The sequence below is a fragment of the Plasmodium reichenowi genome, chromosome 12, assembly GCF_001601855.1.
Source record: "Plasmodium reichenowi strain SY57 chromosome 12, whole genome shotgun sequence".
Classification (NCBI taxonomy): Eukaryota; Apicomplexa; class Aconoidasida; order Haemosporida; family Plasmodiidae; genus Plasmodium; species Plasmodium reichenowi.
The window spans coordinates 227,696-230,195 of NC_033657.1; the positions used below are offsets into that span (position 1 = coordinate 227,696).

At 15.2% G+C, this 2,500-nt stretch overlaps 1 protein-coding gene across 1 annotated transcript in view; it reads right to left on the minus strand.

Annotated features, from left to right (window-relative positions):
* Nucleotides 1–1,593: 1,593 nt before the first annotated feature.
* Nucleotides 1,594–2,500, minus strand: part of PRSY57_1206000 (eukaryotic translation initiation factor 5, putative) — a gene marked incomplete at both ends in the record, with an annotated part of 1,707 nt that continues 800 nt past the window's right edge. The window contains one exon of the mRNA XM_012908490.2: nucleotides 1,594–2,500. This exon is cut by the window's right edge and continues 800 nt beyond it. Within this exon, the coding sequence (XP_012763944.2) occupies nucleotides 1,594–2,500 (907 nt within the window).

Here is a 2,500-nt window from a genome sequence, read left to right on the forward strand (position 1 = left end):
TATATTTTTAATTATTTTTTTTTTTTTTTTTTTATTTTATTTTTTTTTTTTTTGTTGACATCTCTGTATGTATTTATAATTGTTTTCCAAAATAAAACATTATTTCAAACTTAAATAAATATTTCATATATATAAGTATAATTTTTCATATTCTATAATTAAATTATCACATACCTTTCTGGTAAAACCTTAACAGAATAATGAAAAAATATAAATAAATAAATAAATAAACATATATATATATATATGTATATATATATATATATATATATATAACAAATTGTTACTTTTAAGAATTTCTTCTATTATATTCAATTAAAATATAGTATAATATAATATATAAATTTTCAACATTAAAATATTTTATTTAATATATATATTTATGTAAAATTATTTTTCATCCTCTATTTTGAATGAACATATACTTTTATTTGTATATAAAAAAATTTACATAATTCCAACGGATGTTGTTTAATAAAATAATATAATAAAAAATGAACAATATAAATATATATATATATATATATATATATATATATATATAATATTTTATATATATATAATTTATTATATATATATTAAGCACGTGTATTAATATTATAGTATAATATACATAAATTTTTTATAATTATGTATGTGTTTTTTTTTTTTCTCAATTATTTATTTTATATCCATACTAATAAAAAAATAAAAATAAAAATAAAAATAAATAAATAAATAAATAAATATAAATATATTATAATAATTATTACAGAATTATATATTTTATAATAATATAATGTATATTATTATTTCTGATAAATTTAATTTTCAATGTAAAAAAAGGAGATTACTCGATTTATTTCAAAAAAAAAGATGATTACCAGGTTATATATAAAATATAAAAACAATTATCTATTATTAAAATATATATATATAATATTTAATCCTTCAAATATGATAACTTTTTAGTATTATATATATATATTGTAATTATATTTAAAAAAATATACATATATATATATATATATATATATATATATATATATATATATATATATATCATTCCAATATTATATGTAAATATATTTTTTATATACTCTTATTAATTATTCATTCCGATAACAAAATAATTATAAAATTATTTTATTTCTTTATAGAATTCCTTTTAAGCAATATTTTTTTTTATATAATGAATACATACCTTAATAATATAATAATTTTTATATAAGAAATATTGTTAATATTTTACACTTTTTTAAAATAAAAAGATTATCAATGTTATTTTATATAATGTTATAATAATATTATATGGTGAATATATATATATATATATATATATATTTTCTTTTTATATTAAAAAAAAAAATAATAACAATTTTTTAAAAATTAATATAAAGGGTAAAAAAAAAAAAAAATTCAAGTTATTAAAAAATTATATTTAAAAAAAAAAAAAAAAAGTAAAGGAATAATATAAAATTAAATAAAAAAAGAACACATCATAATATATTTCTACATATTATACATATTAGTAAATTTATTCTTCGATTGATTCATTCATACATTTTAAAGGAGAGAATAATTTAAAAAATTTTAGTTCATGTTGTATTCATTTTATATGGCATCTATATCTATTTCTTCTTCTTCATCCCCTGTATAAACATTTCCATCTTTTGCATCTAAAAAGATATCATCATCACATTTTTCACTTTTAGAATCTACAAAAACTCTTTCATAATCGTTTGAGAAAATACTTTGATGTTCTCTTTTCAAGTTTCCATCATTAATTCTTAGAGATTTAACTTTTAAGTTACCCATATTACTATTTATAGTATTATTAGGTGTATTTTTCTCTTCTTCATCATCACTTTCCTCAGAATCCGAATCATTATCTTTTAACCAACTGACAAAATGTTTAGCCATACATTTACATTTATCATAATGTATTTGTGTGTTTGTAGTATTATCATCTTTATCATTAACATGGTTATTCAATAATTTTTCTGTTTTCAATGAATCATTTGTTGAATTATTATTATTATTATTATTATTACTAGCACTTATATTATTACTGTTCATATTATTGCTATTTATATTATTACTATTGATATTATTACTATTACTACTTTTATTATTGTTGTTGTTCTCATTTTTACCATCGTCATCGTATCTTTTTATTATATCTTTACTTTCAAATATATCATTATTATATAAAACCTGTAATATATAAGGATAAATACTTAAAGAATTAATTGCAACTTTATTTACATAATATTCTAAGGCCAAAAATATATCCATAGTTGTAACTGAAGTATCATTAATTTTTTTTATATATTTAATATTTTTTTCTAATAATTCTTTACTTATTTTATCTTCAAACAATGAACATAAACAAATAAAAACCCTACATTTGGAATCGAAACATTGAGATACTTGTAATACTCTAAGTTCTTCAGCATATTGGATATCATTCATTTGTGTAGATTCTTTAAATATAGTTTTCATTCTTTCAATAACTTCT